Source organism: Phoca vitulina, unplaced genomic scaffold (assembly GCF_004348235.1).
Source record: "Phoca vitulina isolate PV1807 unplaced genomic scaffold, GSC_HSeal_1.0 scaffold5, whole genome shotgun sequence".
Lineage (NCBI taxonomy): Eukaryota > Metazoa > Chordata > Mammalia > Carnivora > Phocidae > Phoca > Phoca vitulina.
In genome coordinates, this window is record NW_022589708.1 from 79,876,893 (window position 1) to 79,897,043 (window position 20,151).

Genomic DNA, 20,151 nt, shown 5'->3' on the forward strand with positions numbered 1-20,151 from the left:
CTCTGACCCTCCCCCATCTCATGTGCTCTCATTCTCTCTGTCTCAAATAAATAAATAAAATCTTTAAAAAAAAAAAAAAATATCAAAGTACTTTTAAATAAAATTTTAAAACAGAGATCTTTGTGTGAGAAAAAATAAAGTTCACCACCATCTTATTTACTTGGATCCTATATATGTAAAGTTCATGAATTATGATGACTTAATACAAATTGGATTTTAGTTTACTTTTATATTAAAAAGAAAAGGGGTTACCTGAACAATTCAAATGTATGTGAAACCTGACTCATTTGCATATAAATATATGAATCCTTAAGTATCTTTATGCTTAATACTGAAAATCTGAAACCATTTTACTTCTATTAAAATCAGTTAAAGCCAATCCAGCCGGAGAAGCACATGACTTAGATTGGAAATTTAGGAATCTGATGAATGGATATGAATTCCAGCATCACTACCCACTGATATTGACCTTGGTGACCTTGGGCATGTCACTGGATCTAAATGTTAATTTTCTTATTAGTAAAATGGGAATAATCTACTTCTATGATAGTTGGAAACAAATTTTAAAAATATGAATGCACACATGTGAAAGAAGCTTAAAAATCTAAAGTGCTATGTAATTGTTAGGTATCATCATCAAGTAGGTAATAAAATTCTTGTTCAAGTAGAAACAAAAGACTTTTCTTAATTTTTCCTCCCCTCCTAAAACTAAAAGTCTCAAGTGCTAAATGTCTTATGAAGTACTTTATCAATTTCATTGCTTTACTTAAGTCACTGTAAATGGAGATATTTTCATCTATATTTTTATATACAGAGTTTTTTCAAAATATATAATTCTTTCTGAAGATTTTGTAGGAAACTCAAGTAAGTACTATCTCAGTATTCTGGAAAGGTAAATTAACTTATTGTTAAAGGGTAAACTAGCTGGGCTGTAAACAAATTTGCTATGGAAATATATAACAAATTGAAAAACAAGTTGTTTTACTTAATACTATATGTACAAATAGGGCTGCCAATTACAAATAAGTGGTACCACTAAAGTACCAGAGGCCAGATCCCTACCTGGAAATGGTTTTGGTTATTCAAGTTAATAAATATACTTGAAGATAAAAATTCTTATTTTTTAAAACACTGCATTTTAAAAAAGATTTTATTTATTTGAGAGAGAGGGAGAGAGCGAGCATGAAGACCGGGGCGAGGACAGAGCGAGAAGGAGAAGCAGACTCCCTGAACAGGGAGCCCGATGCAGGACCCTGGGATCACAACCTGAGCCGAAGGCAGAAGCTTAACAGACTGAGTCACCCAGGCATGCCCAAAATTCTTATTTACTTATTCATTTATTTATTTTTAAGTAATCTCTATACCCAATGTGGGGCTCAAATCTATGACCATGAGATTAAGAGTTGCAAACTCTACTAACTGAGACAGCCAGGTGCCCCAAAATAAGAATTCTTGTTACAAATAAATGTGTAATGTATCTGACTGGTCTTCCTACAAGACTGATCTCATTAATACATGTTTTAATCAAACTTTCATATATTTATACTCTAAAGATCACTTAACATTATAGCATTTAGCCTTAAATTAGTCATAAAAGAGTATGAGACTCACCTTGATAGTGCCGCCAACAACTTCCATTACCTTGCCTCGATACCACATAGTATCTGATCCTCTTACTGCACAGGCTTCTCCCTTTTTCCAGAAATAAGGCTCCAAAAGACCAAGGCATTTTAAATTACTTTGAATTTCATTCATCATTTTTATTAGCTCGAATTCTGAAGAAATTATTTAAAAAAGAGAATTTAGGAAGAATTTACTACCATTTTCAATACGAAATCATCAATAACCTTTAATAATTTCACCACCTAGACAACAGCATAAGGAATTAATAGAGCTTTAATAAAGATCTAATTCAGTCAGGGCGATTGGGTGGTTCAGTTGGTTAAGCATCTGACTCTTGGTGTAGGCTCAGGTCATGATCCCATGGGTCGTGAGATTGAGCCCTGCCTTGGGTTTCACGATAGTACACAGTCTCCCTGAGATTCTCTCTCCCTCTGCGCCTCCCCCCATGTGCGCACGTGCACTTTCTCTCTCCCTCTCTAAAATAAATAAATCTTTTAAAAAAAAAAATCTAATTCAGGGGTGCCTGGGTGGCTCAGTCATTAAGCGTCTGGCCTTTGGCTTGGGTCATGGTCCCAGGGTCCTGGGATCGAGCCCCACATCAGCCTCCCTGCTTGGCGGGAAGCCTGCTTCTCCCTCTCCCACTCCCCCTGCTTTTGTTCCTTCTCTCACTGTATCTCTCTCTGTCAAATAAATAAATAAAATCTTAAAAAAAAAAATCTAATTCAGTCAGTAGCTTCTATATGTTTCAAAACATACTACTACTAACATGTAAATAACGATTCTGATCTCTGATTATAAATGCAAGCATTATTTTGGGAGTAAAGCATCGTTAAAAGCTCTAAGCACATACCAGATAGCCTAATATAAAAGAACTACCACTTTAAGATTATGCCATTTTGCCAGCATACCTAAGTAAAATAGAACACAAGTCAGGTGTTACTTGATGCTTAGATAGATACAGCATAATGCTGGGATATAAAATTAAAATTCTAATGTTGCTACTTACTGCTAATTGGATCATCATTCGCATAGTAAATACATAACCCCATAATAGATACCACTGAAGACAAGGTGTGGGGTCAATTACCATAACAGTTCTACCACTTTAGTTGTGTGATTTTGGGTTGTTCCTTTACTTCCATAAGCTTCAGTTTATTCTATAAACCTGGTATAATAGAACTTATCTCCATTATCAATATTGCAGGGGATTAAGTGTAAAACATCCAGAACACTGCCTGACAACATAAGAGTCAACCAGTTTTAGCTATGACTATATAAAGGTCAAGAAAATTTCTGGATTAAGTACTACTCCAAGAGGTCTCAACCACTGTTCACTTCTAGAATAGCCAATTGCACAGATTTATTTTTGAATTAAGAAACAGTATTTAGGAGGTCAACAAATGAGACAAAAATTTCAACAAATTCACAGCCATCTATCCATAGGTGGACTTACTATGGAGTTAATGGAGCTTTAAGACCCACAAGTGCTAGAGTTACTGTCAGTTATAAAGTATTCTAGACACACCCAGGTTGTAGTAAGGAGATACTTGTACATAAATCCCAGGAAGGACTTGAATATTCTCAAAGGGCCCCACACTCCAGTCAGTCACTGTGATTTCTTTCCTCATTCTAAAGGAATATAAACTTTTGTATCTTTTTTCTTAGAGAGCCTCCAAACTTGTATTAAGTGCCTGGTCTTACAACCCTGGAACCACCTCCATCCTTACCTTAGGCCCAGTGTCTATTCCCATAAATGATTTTTCATGTCAATAAATGATTTTTGTGTGAAAAGCACTTTGCTTGAGTTATTTCATTTAACCTCGCAACAAACCTGTGAAAATGAGGTTAAATCTTGCCCAAGGTATTTCAACCTATACCTTACTAGAGCACTGGAGCTGCTAGCTACTCCTTTTACTGATTAATTCTACATAACATAAAACATATTACCTGACAATTTAGGTACTACAAATATAGTTCCATCGTTGCCAATGCAGCTGACAATTGCCTCAAATACTTTCATGTTAGGAATAGCTGGTGGTTTATAGCATCCAGTGGTTCTTGGTTCTGGGATTTTCTGCTGAAATTCAGACACGCTGTATTCACTAATAACATCAGCAGCTTTTTTGTCAGGGTCAAAGTTAATCTTAATACACTTAGTAACCATTGAATCTTCCGGTTCCAAGGGGATTTCCAGAGACTTCGCAGATGATGAATGACTGTTATTTAATTTTTTAATTCTGTAACATCCAAAAAATATTATATCTAAATATGAGCAAATAAAAACATTCTGTAGAAAACAATATAAAAACAGCCCTTCAAATATATTGGAAATTTAAGGAATATATTTGCTCTAGTCTAGGATATATTAGTCTAATTTGTTACATAAAAATGACCATAATTTAGGTTATAATAAAAATTATTTTAAAATGTAAGTGAGCTTGACGAGAAAAAGAGTAATAAATTTCACTTAAATGTTTTAAATTACTATCTCATATTTACATGTTACTCTGTCTTAAAATCTCATAATAAGTGTATCACCAGTATTGTATAATTAACTAGATGTTAAAGGGAAATACAGCATCTTCAGGTTGATTTTAATGTAGTCCACAGACAGAACATGTACATGTTCTGTCAAATTAATACAAGTCCCTTAAAAAATACAGTACTATTGAGAAAGTGGTAATATGTTATATTCATTTTTTTTAACTTCCTGTCATTCCCTTCCAGTTAAAAAAAAAGTTATGCCTACTATAAAAAAAATCCTAGGAGATACTAATATTATTTTAGTAGAATTATAGCAGACTTTTGTTTCTTCTACTTTCTTGTATTTTCTTTCAAAAGGAGATAAGCATTTATGAAATAGCTACATAATTCTTCAACTAAGATCGTTCCCACTTGGTGCCCAGCCTTGAGATAGCTAGTAGTTTTAGTGCTGTAAAAGCAGTAAAGAACATCACAGTGGCAGATGTTAACAGTATTACCTTGCCTAGCATTTTTCATTTTAACATTTATCAAGGAATTGCTTTAGCCTAAAGCTAGTGAACCTGAAAAGAGACACATGCAGGACATCTATACACAGAGCATAGCCGTATGCCAACAGCTAGGCAGTTAAGCCAGCATCTACCATGCTTAGCCAACTACTTCATGTCCCATTTTACTTCTGATTTCTCATTCTCCTTCCATTCCATCAGGATTGCAGTCCTAGTCCATACAAGGTAATATATAATAATGCAAGATAAAAAAAGAAATCTGGCCATGTATGGTAAAAAGTAGCTACTTGGAACATGTGTTTGCAATTCCAATATACCTTACATCCAGAAGGAAAGAAATAAGAAGAGGAAGCTAGGGCTATAGCAATATCCTAATCCTTTGCCCCTTGGACAAATGGTACCTTAAACCACAAACTTAGTACCTGAAAGGTCTTTAAATGTAAATATTATTCATTACTTTTCTGCTATCCATTTCTGTTTCACATAAACACATTTTAGTATATACCTACCACAGTTTCCAACATAAAGCTTAAAGATTTATGTCTAAGCAAATGGTGTCAGAGGGCTCAGATCTGGTAACCACTATGCAATTATCTTTTCCTTTGGTTTAGAGTATAAATGCCAAAGCAAAAGGGAAAATACAAAAGCAAAAATGTCAGTAGGGATTTAAATATACAAGAGCTAATGTGCTTGAATAAAGAAATTAGTAATCCTGAATGAATTTCTCAACTGTCTCCTCAAGGTTAGTTTATAAATCATTAAGAGCAAACAAGATGAAATTCAGGTTTGAAAGCACACAGATATGAAAACGAACATAGGCAAATAACAAGCCTTCATTATAAACTGATGTTAAAAAAAAAGGTCTATACCTCCTTTCTCTCAAAGCCAAACCCTTTTTAATCAAATATTTAGAAACATCGACACGCTCTCCTTTTTCATCTCTGCAGAAAATTTTCACAGGTAATGGCCATGTTGTATTGTTTTCCTGCAGTGATTTAAGAGCAGAGTAAATATGAAACACTAAAAGGAAACCTTCTTATAAACAACATACTTTTCACAGGCATTTCCTCCACATTTATCCAAGCCAGAAAAATAAATTTCCACTCAAGTAATTTTGATATCTTATCAGAAAGAAAAAACATGGAAGAGAGTCAAGGGAGACAATTAGTTTGTGAAATATGTCAGGAAGACTTCTCTGTCAAGGTGAAACTTACCAAAAGGGTGGATGTGTGTAGGGGAAGGCCAACTGAAAAATTTTTTTTCAGCCCGCAATGGGCTGGGGAAACATCAGTTACAAATTTCTCTATTATCCTAAACTCTTGGCACATTACAGAATTGAAATGTATTTTCCCAGGTGTGTCTTGTGTGTGTGTGTGAAAAGAAAGGAAGGAACTGCAAGACCTATATTCTGCTTCAAATGGGATTATGAAAATGGAGAAGGTACACAAAGAAAAAGTAACATGGACCAATTACTTATCCAAGAAAATTGTAATCATTAATGCAATAAAAAGTATCAAATTGGAGTAAAAAAAGAATATTTTTAAGTGTTCTGAAAAAATATATCCTCTTCTCAAACCCATACTCCTACAAACACACATTTTTTTTATGACATAACAATCAATATGATTTCACTAGAAGCCTAACTTCGCAGTTTGTAAAGAATAGCAAAAGGCTTCTGCAATGCACTCTAGCATACATACATTCTGTTTTTTTTAACATGCAAATTATCAACTCAAGATTATTACTTTAGAAATGTTTTGATTAATTCATATAATCATTATGGGACATCTATTATCAAAAACAGGTGTTTTATAAAAAAATAAGACAAAAAAAAAAAGGGCTGCCAAAAAAATCCAAAGAGTTTGCTGTTATTTTCTCAATAAAATATAGAAAACATCAATGAAATATTCATTACATATCTATTGTAATTGTTTACCCCACTACACACCTGTAAGATTATAGTTGCTACAGCTCCAGTCAGGTACAATGAAAGACAGTCACAAGCTGTAGCTGTCCACTTGTCACTCCCACCAGTTGGTCTATAACAACAGACAACTTGTTTTGTAACAAACAGCATAACATATAGAAATATAAAAGAACCACTATATGTATACATTCATATATATATGAACAAACTACATATGTAGCAAGAAATCAGTTGAACTTTTTGTTAACATGACTTCGTGTTATTTTCACAATTTTCTTCTGTGTTTTCATATCCTTTTGTTCTTTCCTCTATTCTACTTATGGACCATATCATATGCTAACTTATACATAATAGTTCTGCAGCTATACTGAGAAACCTTAAAAAAGGTACATTTTAAGTATTTTTTTTTTACTTTTTTTTTTACATAGAATGTACATTTCATACATGCTGACTAGACCATAAACTCAGAGAGCAGGGATAATGTATTATGTGTTACATCCATCATCATATCCCTAATGCCTAAGATAGTGCCTGACACACAGGAGGCACTTCAAAATTATTTAACGGAAATTTAAAAAGAACAGTCCCTTTGCAATGATAATTCCACTGCCCAATTTTGGAAGTTTTTTTCTGGAATTTAAATCTAATATGAATTGCTACCCACGAATAGTAGCCTCACTAATTTATAGAAAATTTACTTTTTAATATTCATGGTAAAAATTCTCAATAAATATTGACAGATCAATGAAAAGCTGAGTATTCAGTTTCATCATCTATTTTAGTTTGCAGACTTGAAACGGAGTGACTTTCTAACCATCAACTCCACCTCCAAAGAATAAGAACTAATACCACTAAAGAGATTACAAGTATCATAATGCAGGCTCTGAATGCTCTCTAGACATGGTTTCTAGATCTGGAGTTTCATTGCAGCTGACCCACTGAGTAAATAACCAGTCTGGCCAATCTTTTCACGTTAAATGGTTTATATGAATGAACTAACAAAATCAACTGTGCATGTAGTTTGACCAAGTAGGATTCAGTAAATGTGCTACACTTATTATTTATTAAGAAGCCCAAACAGTGTTCTTATGAGTTAAGAAGCTTAAATTGTCAGTGACTCCTAGAATGTTTTTTTTTTTATTATGAGGGTATTCAGATAAAAATTAGTGTCAACAATAAGATTCTACCAGATCTACTATGAATATACGTTTTGTAACTTTTAAACATCTTTTTTTGATGATTTTATTTATTTGTCAGAGAGAGAGAGCACAATCAGGTGGAGCGGCAGGTAGAGGGAGAAGCAGGGTCCCTGTTGAGCAGGGAGCCCGATGCGGGGCTCGATTCCAGGACCCTGGGATCGTGACCTGAGCCAAAGGCAGATGCCTAAACAACTGAACCACCCAGGCGTCCCTAACCTTTAAACAGCTGAAAGTACTAACAACATTTAAAAAAGTCTTTAGTCTGTATTCATAAAACTGTATGTTTCAGTTGGGAAAAATGAAAATGGAAATGGATAGTGGTAAAGGTTGCACAACATTCTGAATGTACTTAATACCACTGAAATACATATTAAAAATGGCAAATTGTATGTTATGTAAATTTTCCTAAAATAAGAGATTTCTCAGAAGAGTGGTAAAACAGTAATTAGAGCTCCAATTCTCAATTCAGACCTTGTTTATAATCCTAGCTCAACAGTTAACAGATGCATTACTCTGGATAATTACTTGACCTCTTGAAGACTCAATTTCCTTATCTATAAATAATACCTTATCTATAGCTTTAAGGTTTATTATGAGGATTAATTAAAGTAATGTCTATAAGGTAATTAATACAGGGTCCAGAAGTAGTTAAGGTTATTAGACTCTTGAAATAATGGTATTCCATTAGAGTCCAAAAGCTGTAATCCAAGGTGTGCACAGGAACACATTCTCTACATTACTGGATACAATTAAAGGACTTATAGAATTCTGTTCAATTGTTCTGACTGAACTGTTCAAGGTAGAAGTGAAAACTAGGATAAGATTTTTATAGTATGTCAGCTGGAGATTTCCATTCCGGGGCATTAAATTCTTTCAATTGATAGAACAAATTTGTAGATATGGTCCCACAGTCACTATTAGTAATCACAGACAGTGGGAGAGGTACCTGTAAGATTAGAGAAATGTTCTGTGCAAACAGGTGGATTATGGTAACTACTACTATAAGCTCTTCAAGGACATTAAATAAATGGTTTACCAGCAATTAGAACAGAAAGGGGTCCCTAGAACAAAGTATCCTATTGGGGAGACCAATCTTAATGCCATGTAAGGAAATACTAGTGGCTGAAGCTGCCTGATAAAGAAACAACCTCCTTTGAGAGATACGCTTCACAGCACTGAAGTCAGAGGGTCTTGAATGTTCATTTATTAGGGCTGGTATACAAAGAATTACTGTCATGATGCTTCTAGTATCTTTGAGTTCCAAGTCTAAGATTCTATAATTCTTTTATTTTTATTAAAGTATAATTAACATACAATGTTATACTAGTTTCAAGTGTACAACATATTGATTCAATAATTCCATACATTGCTCAGTGCTCACCAGTGTAAATTTGTCACCATACAACATTATCATAACATTATTGACTATATTCCCTATGCTGACAACTTTTCATCTCCATGACTTATTTATTTTATAATGGTAAGTTTGTACCTCCTAATCCCCTCTATAAAATTCTAAAATTCTTGTTACAAAGAATTATATTTCCATGGATTTCTCAATGAAGAAAAGTCCCCCTAGAAGCAGGAAATCGCCACTTCTGTACTTTTCAAACAGAAATCCAATAATAGCTGTCCAATTTCCTTAGCACCATTTATTGAAGAGACTGTCCTTTTTCCATTGCATATTTTTTCCTGCTTTGTCAAAGATTATTTGACCATAGAGTTGAGGGTCCATATCTGGGTTCTCTATTCTGTTCCATTGGTCTATATGTCTGCTTTTGTGCCAGTACCATGCTGTCTTGGTGATCACTGCTTTGTAATATAGCTTGAAATCGGGCAACATGATGCCCCCAGCTTTTTCTTTTTCAACATTTCCTTGGTGATTCAGGGTCTTTTCTGATTCCATACAAATTTTAGGATTGTTTGTACCAGCACTTTGAAGAATATCATTGGAATTTTGATCGGGATGGCGTTGAAGGTATAGATTGCTCTGGACAGCACAGACATTTTAACAATGTTTATTCTTCTGATCCATGAGCATGGAATGTTTTTCCATCTTTTTGTGTCTTCTTCAATTTCTTTCATGAGTGTTCTGTAGTTCCTAGAGTATAGATCCTTTGCCTCTTCGGTTAGGTTTATTCCGAGTTATCTTATGGTTTTTGGTGCTATTGTAAATGGAATCGATTCTCTAATTTCTCTTTCTACAGTTGCATTGTTAGTGTATAAGAAAGCAACTGATTTCTGTGCATTGATTTTGTATCCTGCCACATTAGTACATTGCTGTATGAGTTCTAGTAATTTGGGGGTGGAGTCTTTTGGGTTTTCCACATAAAGTATCATGTCATCTGTGGAGAGAGTTTGACTTCTTTGCCAATTTGAATACCTTTTATTTCTTTTTGTTGTCTGATTGCTGTTGCTAGGACTTCTAGTACTATGTTGAACAATAGTGGCGAGAGTGAGCATCCTTGTCGTGTTCCTGATCTTAAGGGAAAGGCTCTCAGCTTTTCCCCATTGAGGATGATATTTACTGTGGGTTTTTCATAGATGGATTTTATGAACTTGAGGAATGTTCCCTCTATCCCTATACTCTGAAGAGTTTTAATCAGAAAAGGATGCTGTATTTTGTCAAATGCTTTTTCTGCATCAATTGAGAGGACCATATGGTTCTTCTCTCTCTTAATATGTTCTATCACATTGACTGATTTGCGAATGTTGAACCACCCTTGCATCCCGGGGATAAATCCCACTTGGTCGTGGTGGATGATCTTTTTAATGTATTGTTGGATCCTATTAGCTAGGATTTTGTAGAGGATTTTGGAATCCATATTCATCAGGGTTATCAGTCTGAAATTCTCCTTTTTGATGGGGTCTTTGCCTGGTTTGGGGATTAAGATAATGCTGGCCTCATAGAATTGAGTCTGGAAGCTTTCCTTCTGTTTCTATTTTTTGAAACAGCTTCAGTAGAATAGGTATTATTTCTTCTTTGAATGTTTGGTAGAATTCCCCAGGGGAATCCATCAGGCCCTGGACTCTTGTTTTTTGGGAGGTTTTTGATCACGGCTTCAATCTCGTTACTGGTTATTGGCCTATTCAGGTTGTCAATTTCTTCCTGTTTCAGTCTTGGTAGTTTATAGGTTTTCAGGAAGGCATCCATTTCTTCCAGGCTGCTTAATTTATTGGCATATAGTTGTTGATAATAATTTCTAATAATTGTTTCTATTTCCTTGGTGTTAGTCGTGATCTCTCCCCTTTCATTCATAATTTTATTTATTTGGGTCCTTTCTCTTTTCTTTTGGATAAGTCTGGCCAGTGGTTTATCGATATTATTAATTCTTTCAAAGAACCAGTTTCTAGTTTCGTTGATCTGATCTACTGTTTCTGGTTTCTAATTCATTCATTTGTTTCTGCTCTAATCTTAATTATTTCTCTTCTAATGCATAGCTTAGGCATCGTTTGTTGCTTTTTCTCTAGTTCTTTAAGGTGTAAAGTTAATTGGTGAATTCGGGATTTTTCTATTTTTTTGAGTGAGGCTTGGATGGCTGTGTATTTCCCCCTTAGGACTGCCTTTGCAGTATCCCATAGGTTTTGGACCGATGTGTTTTCATTCTCATTGGTTTCCATGAATTGTTTTAAGTTCTTCTTTGATTTCCTGGTTGACCCAAACATTCTTGAGCAGAGTGGTCTTTAGCTTCCAAGTGTTTGAATTTCTGCCAAATTTTTTCTTGTGATCGAGTTCCAGTTTTAAAGCATTATGGTCTGAGAATATGCAGGAAATAATCTCAATCTTTTGGTATCAGTTGAGACCTGATTTGTGAACCTATATGTGGTCTATTCTGGAGAAAGTTCCATGTGCGCTCGAGAAGAATGAGTATTCTGTTGTTTCAGGGTGGAATGTTCTGTATATATCTATGAGGTCCATCTGGTCCAGTGTGTCATTCAAAGCTCTTGTTTCTTTGTTGATTTTCTGCTTAGATGATCTATTGCTGAGAGTGGAGTATTGAGGTCTCCTACAATTAATGTATTATTATCAATATGACTATTTTGGTTAACAGTTGGCTAATGTAGTTGGCTGCTCCCATGTTGGGGGCATAGATATTTACAATTGTTAGATCTTCTTGTTGGATAGACCCTTTAAGAATGATATAGTGTCCTTCTCTGTCTCTAACTACAGTCTTTAGCTTAAAATCTAATTTGTCTGATATAAGAATTGCTAACCAGCTTTCTTTTGAGGTCCATTGGCATGGAAGATGGATCTCCATCCCTTCACTTTCAGTCACTTTAGGTTCAAAATGAGTCTCTTGTAGACAGCATATGGATGGGTCCTGTCTTCTTATCCAATCTGCAACCCTGTGCTGTTTTATGGGAGCATTTAGGCCGTTCACGTTGAGAGTGATTATTGAAAGATATGAATTTATTGTCATCATGTTGCCTGTGAAGTCCTTGTTTCTATAGATGGTCTCTGTAAATATCTGTTCTATATCAGTCTTGGGGTCTTTCTCCTTTTATGGAACCCCCCTTAATATTTCTTGCAGGGTCGGCTTAGTGGTCGCAGATTCTTTCAGTTTCTGCCGGTCTTGGAAGCTCTGCATCTCTCCATCCATTCTAAATGACAGCCTTGCCTGATAAAGTATTCTTGGCTGTATGTTCTTCTCATTTAGTACCCTGAATACGTCTTACCAGCCCTTTCTGGCTTGCCAGGTCGCTGTGGATAGGTCTGATGTTATTCTGATGTTCCTCCCTCTGTATGTAAGGAATCTCTTTCCCCTAACTGCCCTTAAGATGGTTTCCTTGGTTCTAAGATTTGTGAGTTTTACTATTACATGCTGGGGCACTGGCATGTTTTCCTTGATCTTGGGAGGGGTCCTCTCTGCCTCTAGGACACGAATGTTTGTTTCATTCCCCAGCTTAGGGAAGTTCTCAGCTATGATTTGCTCAAATATATCTTCTAGTCCTCTCTCTCTCTCTCCATCCCCTCAGGGATCCCAATAATTCTGACATTGGAACGTTTCATGGTGTCACTTATTTCTCTAATTCTGTTTTCATGGATTTTGAGTTGTTTCTCCCTGGCCTCCTCTTTTTTGTTCTTTTGTATCAATTGGTCTTTTAGATCACTAATTCATTCTTCTGCCTCGCTTACCCCAGCTGTTAGATCATCTAAATTGGATTGGATCTCATTGACAACATTTTTAAGTTCTGCCAGTTCAGCTTTCATTTCTGCCCTTAGAGACTCCAATCATTTTCTCCATTCTAATTGGACAGCTCTATACAGAAGAATGAAACTCGGCCATTCTCTAACACCATACACAAAGATAAACTCAAAATGGATGAAAGACCTCAACGTGAGACAGGAATCCATCAAAATCCTAGAGGTGAACACAGGCAGTAACCTCTTCGACATTGGCCTCAGCAACTTCTTTCAAGATACATCTCCAGAGGCAAGTGAAACAAAAGCAAAAATGAACTTTTGGGACTTCATCAAGATAAAAAGCTTCTGCACAGCAAAGGAAACAGTCAACCAAAAAGAAAGGCAACCCACAGAATGGGAGAAGATATTTGCAAATGACACCACAGACAAAGGACTGATATCCAAGATCTATAAAGAACTTCTCAAACTCAACACCAAAATAAAACAAATAAACAAGTCAAAAGATGGGCAGAAGACATGAACAGACACTTCTCTGAAGAAGACATACAAATGGCTAACAGACACATGAAAAAATGTTCATCATCATTAGCCATCAGGGAAATTCAAATTAAAACCACACTGAAACACCCCACCTTACACCAGTTAGAATGGCAAAAATGGACAAGGCAAGAAACAACAAATGTTGGAGAGGTTGTGGAGAAAGGGGAACCCTCTTACACTGTTGGTGGGAATGCAAGTTGGTACAGCCACTTGGGAAAACAGTGTGGAGGTTCCTCAAATAATTAAAAATAGAGCTACCCTATGACCCAGCAATGGCACTACTGGGTATCTACCCCAAAGACACAGATGTAGTGAAAAGAAGGGCCATATGCACCCCAATGTTCATAGCAGCAATGTCCGCAATAGCCAAACTGTGGAAAGAGCTGAGATGACCTTCAATAGATGAATGGATAAAGAATATGTGGTCCATATATACAATGGGATATTACTCAGCCATCAGAAAGGATGAATATCCAACTTTTACATCAACATGGATGGGACTGGAAGAGATTATGCTAAGTGAAATAAGTCAAGCAGAGAAAGTCAATTATCATATGGTTTCACTTATTTGTGGAACATAAGGAATAGCATGGAGGACATTAGGAGAAGGAAGGGAAAAATGAAGGGGGAGAAATTTGGAGGGGGAGACGAACAATTAGAGACTATGGACTCTAAGAAATAAACTGAGGGTTTTAGAGGGGGTTGCGGGGATGGGTTAGCCCAGTGATGGGTATTAAGGAGGGCACGTAGTGCATGGAGCACTGGGTGTTATATGAAAACAATGAATCATAGAACACTACATCAAAAACTAATCATGTACTGTATGGTGACAAAGATAACATAATAAAATTAAATTAAAAAAAAAAGAAATCCAATAATAATATATACCCATATTGAGTCTCATAAGAATCTATTATGAACAATTATTCATCAACAAATGGGACAAACAGGTAAGTTCTTAAAAACACAGAATCGTCCGGGACGCCTGGGCGGCTCAGTCATTAAGCATCTGCCTTCAGCTCAGGTCATGATCCCAGGGTCCCGGGATTGAGCCCCGCATCGGGCTCCCTGCTCAGCCGGGAGTCTGCTTCTCCCTCTCCCACTCCCCCTGCTTGTGTTCCCCCTCTCGCTGTGTCTCTGTCAAATAAATAAAATCTTAGGAAAAAAAAACAACAACACAGAATCTTCCGAGACATAATCAGGAAGAAATAGATAATCTGAACAGACCAATTAGTAGTAATGAAAGTGAAACAGTAATAATAATAAAAAAAAAAACCTCCCAACAAACGTCCAGAACCAGATGGCCTCACAGGTGAATTATACCAAACATTTAAGGAAAGGATAATACTTACCCTCAAACTATTTCAAAAGTTAAAAAGGAAGGAATGCTTCCAAACTCATTCTACAAGGCCAGCATTACCCTGGTACAATGGGATATCACCTCACACATCTTCTTTATGCATTCATCTGTTGGTTGACAGTGAGGTTGCTTTCATGCCTTGGCTATTGTAAATAATGCTGAAATGAACCCAGCAGTGCATATGTCTTTTTGAATCAGTGTTTGTTTTTTTAAAAATATCTACAAGTGGAACTGCTGGATCATATAGTGGTTCCATTTTAAATTTCTGAGAAACCTCTATAGTGTTTTCCATAGTGACTGCACCAATTTATATTCCAATAGTGCATCAGGTTTCCCTTTTCTCTACATCCTCACCAACATTTGTAATTTCTTGTCTTTTTGAGAATAGCCATTCTAACATGTGTGAGGTGATATTCTATTGTGGGTTGCCTATCTGTAGGTCTTCTTTAGAAAAAATGACCTAAATTAGACCTGAAACCATAAAAATCCTAACAAAGAACACAGGCAGTAATTTCTCTGACATTGGCTACAGCAACATTTTTCTAGGTATGCTGAGGCAAGGGAAACAAAAGCAAAAATAAACTATTGGGACTACACCAAAATAAAAAGCTTTTGCATGGCAACAGAAACAACTAACAAAACAAAAAGACAGCCTACTGAATGGGAGAAGATATTTGCAAATCTTATATCCAATAAAGGGTAAGCATCCCAAATATATAAAGAACGTATACAACTTAACACCCAAAAAACAGAGAATCCAATTAAAAATGGGCAGAAGACATGAACAGACATTTCTCCAAAGAAGACATCCAGATGGTCAACAGACATGAAAATATTACTAATCATCAGAGAAATGCAAATCAAAATCACAGTGAGATATCACCTCACACCTGTCAGAATGGCTATAATAAAAAACACAAGCACTTGTGATGAGCAGCGGTGTTGAATCACTATATTGTACACCTGAAACTAATAATACACTGTTAACTAGAAGTTGAACAAAAACTTAAAAAATTAAAATAAAATGCATAAATAACATACAAAAAACCCCATAAGAATACCGTGTTGGTGAGGATGCGGAGAAAAAGGAACCCTTGTGCACTGTTGGTGGGAATGCAAACTGGTGCAGCTACTGTGGAAAACAATATGGAGGTTCCTTAACAAATTAAAAATAGAATTACCATAAGATGCAATAATTCCACTATTAGGCATTTACTCAAAGAATCCAAAAACACTAATTGAAAAAGATATATGCACCCCTATGTTTAGGGCAACATTATTTACAACAGCCAAAACGTGGAAGTAACCCAAGTATCCACTGATAGTTGAATGGATAAAGATGTGGCATATACATACCATGGAACATTACTCAGCCATAAAAAAAGAATGATATCTTGCCATTTCCAACAAAAAGGGTAGACTTAGAGGGTATTATGCTAAGTGAAATAAGTCAGACAGAGAAAGACAAATACCATATGATTTCACTTATATACGGAGTCTAAAAAACAAAACAAATGAATAAACAAACAGACTCATAGATACAGAGAACAAACTGGTGGCTGCCAGAGGGTGAGGGGTGATGCATGAAATCAGAGGGGTGAGGGGTGATGCATGAAATAGGTGAAAGGGATTAAGAGGTACAATTTTCCAGTTATAAAATAAATAAGACAGAGGCTGTAACAACTTTGTATGGTAACAAATGGTAAGTAGACTTACTGTGGTGACCATTTTGTAATGTATATAAATATTGAATCGCTATATGGTACACCTGAAATGAATATAAAACTGTACACCAATTACACTTCACTAGAAGTCCTTTTTAACAAACCTAACCACAGTACCAATACACCTAAAAAAATTCTTTAATATCAACCATTCAGATAGTGTTCATGTTTTCCTGTTTCAAACCATTATTTTGAATTATCCCTTACGATTTTTTTTGTTAAAGAAACTGAGTCATTGTTCTACAGTTTCCATGACTGGATTTAGCTGACTGCATTCCCATGATGTTTAATATGTTTCTCTGTCCCTTGAATCTACTTTAAATTCATAGTTAGTTATGCAGTATTGATGAGGTTCAGGTTTCTACTTATTTCAGCAATACTATTCATAAGTGGTGCTGTGTACTTCTATCATGAAGCACATGATGCCCAATTTTCATTTTGTGATATTAGCAGCCATTGACAATCACTGTCTAGACTCTAGTTTTTTTTTTTTTTAAAGATTTTATTTATTTATTTGACAGAGAGAGACACAGTGAGAGAGGGAACACAAGCAGGGGGAGTGGGAGAGGTAGAAGCAGGATTCCCGCAGAGCAGGGAGCCCAATGCGGGCTCGATCCCAGGACCCCGGGACCATGACCCGAGCCGAAGGCAGACGCTTAACTGACTGAGCCACCCAGGCGCCCCTGACTACTTAGTTTATTAGGGTTGTAAAATGGTAGAATTCTAATGATATCATTCTTCCTTTGTTAGCTGGAATACTTACAAAGAACAACTTCCCCTTATCAACTATTTGATTATCCTGAGATATAGATAGTATAGGAAAAGCAAGACAAATTTTCATTTTCCTTATTCACCAGTTTCAGAATAATGAGGTAGTTCCCTAGAATCCTGTGAAGGTGACCAATAAGATTTTTAAAATCACTTTATGAACTTAGGGATTTAAATATGTCAAATGCTTTACCACATTACAACTATCTTACTGATGCTAAAGTTGTCTCATATTCGGTCAGTGGAAGTTTATTCAGATTGGCTACTGAGTCCTTTTGTCATAACATTTTTTTTTTACAGCTTTGTTTTTTGCTATGACAATATTCTAGGCTCATACTGTACATTTCCTGTCCAAGATCTGGAATCAATAGTGTCCCAAAGAGCTCCAATTTCTTTTATTGGGAAATGGTATTTGGAGACCACAATTTGTACACCAGCACAGGTCACTGCTATTAGGTCCTTCATGTTATAAGGCTAAAAGACATGTATTTTTTTTTAAAGATTATATTTATTTATTTGACAGAGAGAGACACAGCCAGAGAGGGAACACAAGCAGGGGGAGCGGGAGAGGGAGAGGGAGAAGCAGGCTTCATGCCGAGCAGGGAGCCCAATGCGGGGCTCGATCCCAGAACCCTGGGATCATGATCCTGGGATCATGACCTGAGCCGAAGGCAAACGCTTAATGACTGATCCACCCAGGTGCCCCAAAAGACATGTATTTTTTACAATTAAAATACCACATGAGTTTCTAGTTATAATTCTGATCCAAAATCAGGAGTACAAGGTAAATTAACCTTAATCTTACCATCTTTATCATGTATCAACCATACCAGGTCTCAATGTTACATACATAATTATAATTTTGACTTATCCCACAATACACACACAGTAGTTTCAGTAACATTACAACCAACTTTGGGATTAATGAAAAAACGGTTGATTTTGGCAGGGGACAGTTACTTTTTTGTCCTTAGGATATATTCTGGTAAGTATGTACAGACGGCTTATTATGTTTTAAAGTCATTTGAAGAAGGAGCGCCTGGGTGGCTCAGTCAGTTAAGAGTCTTGATTTCAGCTTAGGTCATGATCTCAGGGTTGTGAAATCTGGCTGTGTCAAGCTCTGCACTGGGTGTGGAACCTGCCTGAGATTCTCTCTCTCCCTCTGCCCTGCCGCACCCATCCTTCCCTACCTCTCTCCCTCTCTTAAAAAAAAAAAAAGTCATTTGAAGAAGTTTCTGAGAGACTATAATTTCATTTTCCTTACTAGTTTTGCTAATTTGTTTATATAAAATGTTAACAGAGTTCCCGTATTAAATCAATACTGTTAGCAACTTCTCCCCAGTATCTTATTGGAAATCCTCACTCCTAGTTAATAAGGCAAAAGGCAAGCTTATTCCACTTTTCACAAATACTTAACTTTCTATCTCCCTACATTTTTTTTGAAATTGTGCCATATCTACTTTCCATACTATACTGCTTCCGTAACAATGATCATTTAGTCTTTGTTCTTTAGGTAAAATAAATATAACACTCACCACCAGTTCTTAAGTCAAACTCTCTCACGTACTGTTGATTAACTAAAGCTTGTTCTCTTACAGATTCCTCAGGAGTGGTTCCTAGTTTGTCTGTAGTCTTTATACCTGAAGGTCAGTTTGGGTGGATATAAAACCCATACTCTGCCATTCTCTTTGAGTATTTTAAAAATGTTACTCCGGGGGCACCTGGGTGGCTCAGTCGTTAAGCGTCTGCCTTCGGCTCAGGTCATGATCCCAGGGTCCTGGGATCGAGCCCCACATCAGGCTCCCTGCTCAGCGGGAAGCCTGCTTCTCCCTCTCCCACTCCCCCTGCTTGTGTTCCCTCTCTCGCTGTGTCTCTGTCAAATAAATAAATAAAATCTTTAAAAAATAAAATAAAATAAAAATGTTACTCCGCTGCCATCTGGCATGAAGTGTTGGTGATGACAGTGTGATCTTCCTCTTATAAATTAATAATTTTACTAATCTCTGAGTGTCAGCATTCCTGAATTAATTTTCCACGACATTCAGTGCGCCCTTTTATATATAGTTTTAAGTAGTCTTTTATTTTAAGAACACTTTCTTGTAGTTTTTAGTATTGTTTTGTTCTATTTAATTTTCTTCTTTGAGATTCCTATTACACATTATGTTGAGCCTTTTTTGATCTATTTTAGAGATCTTTTGTTTTAATCTTTTGGATTTTTGGCTTTTTTTTATTTTAAAAGTTTGTCCTCAGAGTCCATAGTCTCTCATGGTTCAGCTCCCTCCGATTTCCCTCCCTTCATTTTTCCCTTCCTTCTCCGAACGTCCTCCATGCTATTCCTTATGTTCCACAAATAAGTGAAACCATATGATGTATTGTATGGTGACTAACATAACATAATAAAATTTTTAAAAAAAGTTTGTCCTCCTTTCTATCTTCTATCTATTTTATTTGATAGAGAGCGCGCGCATGCCAGCAGGGGGAGGGGCAGGCAGAGGGAGAGGGAGAAGCAGGCTTTCTGCTTAGCAGGGAGCCTGACACGGAGCTCAATCCCAGGACCTTGGGATCACGACCTGAGCCGAAGGTAGACACTTAACCAACTGAGCCACCCAGGCACCCCCTGCCTTCTATTTCTCTTAAGATACTATCTATTGTGTATTTGCTTTTGTGTTTTTTCTAGTTTAGTCTGTATTTCTGATATGATTTTTCAATTTTCTTTTATTTCTAATTCTTTGAGTGTTGTCATTTCTCATTTCAAATTTCCTTTTTCTGTAATCAACCTTATTTCTGAGTTTTTATAGTTTTATGTTGTTCTTCAGTGTCCATAATTTTCTAAATTTTTTAGTTCATTTTGAAATTTACAGTTTTATTGTTTTG

At 36.1% G+C, this 20,151-nt stretch overlaps 1 protein-coding gene across 2 annotated transcripts in view; it reads right to left on the reverse strand.

Moving 5' to 3' along the window:
* RNF17 (ring finger protein 17) overlaps positions 1–20,151 on the reverse strand; it is a 148,092-nt gene that overhangs the window by 48,671 nt on the left and 79,270 nt on the right. The window contains exons 23-26 of one of the 2 annotated variants that reach the window (XM_032403412.1): positions 6,562–6,652; positions 5,483–5,598; positions 3,571–3,860; positions 1,612–1,775 (exon numbers count right to left, since the gene is read on the reverse strand). In XM_032403412.1, the coding sequence (XP_032259303.1) occupies positions 1,612–1,775; positions 3,571–3,860; positions 5,483–5,598; positions 6,562–6,652 (661 nt within the window). Of the gene's footprint in view, positions 1–1,611; positions 1,776–3,570; positions 3,861–5,482; positions 5,599–6,549; positions 6,653–20,151 lie in introns of both variants that reach the window. The other variant, XM_032403410.1, reaches the window with a different exon arrangement.